Source organism: Peromyscus eremicus, chromosome 1 (assembly GCF_949786415.1).
Source record: "Peromyscus eremicus chromosome 1, PerEre_H2_v1, whole genome shotgun sequence".
NCBI lineage: Eukaryota > Metazoa > Chordata > Mammalia > Rodentia > Cricetidae > Peromyscus > Peromyscus eremicus.
This window is the reverse complement of record NC_081416.1, coordinates 62,081,413-62,082,965: the sequence shown is the minus strand read 5'-3', so window position 1 is coordinate 62,082,965 and position 1,553 is coordinate 62,081,413. Positions and strand designations below refer to the sequence as shown.

Genomic DNA, 1,553 nt, shown 5'->3' with positions numbered 1-1,553 from the left:
AGGTGTGTTTCCAGCACTCTCTACAGAGCACAGTGCTTATAGGTGACTGATAATAGACTATAAACAGGTCCTGAGTGAGGGATGCTCCACTCAATCCACATGTTCAAGATGAGGGAGGAACAGATATCCCTCTTGATCCAAATCTACAGGGTGAAAGCTTCTAGGTGGAAAATCAAAAGTAAATCAAATATATGTGATTTCAAATTGTATGATACAGACAAGAGGTTTTCATGAAGGAAATACATTCACTCCTTCCCTTTCTGACAGCAGAGAATTTTGAGATGACCAAGTTTGGAAACTAGACTTTGAAGTGGTAAACTGTCGTGTTCTCTCAGAAGCCAACAGACACGGTTGTGAAACGGATACTCTCCATCATGATGTTGAGTCCCAACCAGACAATGGTGACAGAGTTTGTGCTGGAAGGGTTCTCAGAGCACCCTGGACTACGGCTGCTCCTGATTGGCTGCTTCCTGTCCCTCTACACAATGGCTCTACTAGGCAACATTGTCATCATCACTTTGGTCACCTCCAGCACTGGGCTCCACAGTCCCATGTACTTTTTCCTGTGCAACCTGGCCACCATGGATATTGTCTGCACCTCCTCCGTGCTACCCAAGGCACTGCTTGGCCTAGTATCTGATAAAAACACCATCTCCTTCAAGGGGTGCATGGCCCAGCTCTTCTTCCTTGTGTGGTCTGCATCCTCTGAGCTGCTGCTGCTCACAGTCATGGCCTATGACCGCTACATGGCCATCTGCCATCCCCTGCACTATAGCTCTAGAATGAGCCCACACCTGTGTGGGGCCCTAGCCATGGGTGTGTGGTCCATCTGTGCTCTGAATGCATCTGTCCACACTGGTCTGATGACAAGGCTGTCATTCTGTGGCCCCAAGGTCATCACCCACTTCTTCTGTGAGATCCCCCCACTCCTTCTCCTCTCCTGCAGCCCCACATATGTGAATAGCATTATGACTCTTGTGGCAGATGCCTTTTATGGAGGCATCAACTTCATCCTCACTCTACTATCCTATGGCTACATCATCGCCAGCATTCTGCGCATGCGTTCTGCTGAGGGCAAGAGGAAGGCCTTTTCTACCTGCTCCTCCCACCTCATTGTGGTCTGTGTGTACTACTCATCTGTGTTCTGTGCCTACATCAGTCCTGCTTCCAGCTACAGCCCAGAAAGAAGCAAAATATCTTCAGTGCTATACTCAGTGCTCAGTCCAACCCTGAACCCCCTCATCTATACACTGAGGAACAAGGATGTCAAGCTCGCTCTGGGGAGACTCTTGCCCTCTTCCTCACATTAAGTGGAGATGTGCAGGCTGTTCTCCTGGCCTGGACTCTCCCTACACATGCCCTCCTGAGAGCAGCCCTGTAGAGTGGGGTGTACCTATCATTGTTTTAGAAAACCATTCTCTGATGTGAGGACTGGACAACTGTACTTACTGTAACCTCAAAAACAACAACAACAAAATTCTTTAGATTTAAATGTAAACAAATACTTAAGCTTTATCTCCTAACTAGTACAAACCATTTCAAAAGCAAAGTTT

General features: G+C 47.5%; 1 protein-coding gene across 1 annotated transcript; it reads left to right on the top strand.

Annotated features, from left to right (window-relative positions):
* The first annotated feature begins 356 nt into the window (after positions 1-356).
* On the top strand, positions 357-1,310 carry LOC131898798 (olfactory receptor 13A1-like). Its single transcript, XM_059249996.1, has one exon. The coding sequence runs from the start codon at positions 375-377 to the stop codon at positions 1,308-1,310; it is 936 nt and encodes a 311-aa protein (XP_059105979.1). The 5' UTR covers positions 357-374.
* The last annotated feature ends 243 nt before the right edge of the window (positions 1,311-1,553 follow it).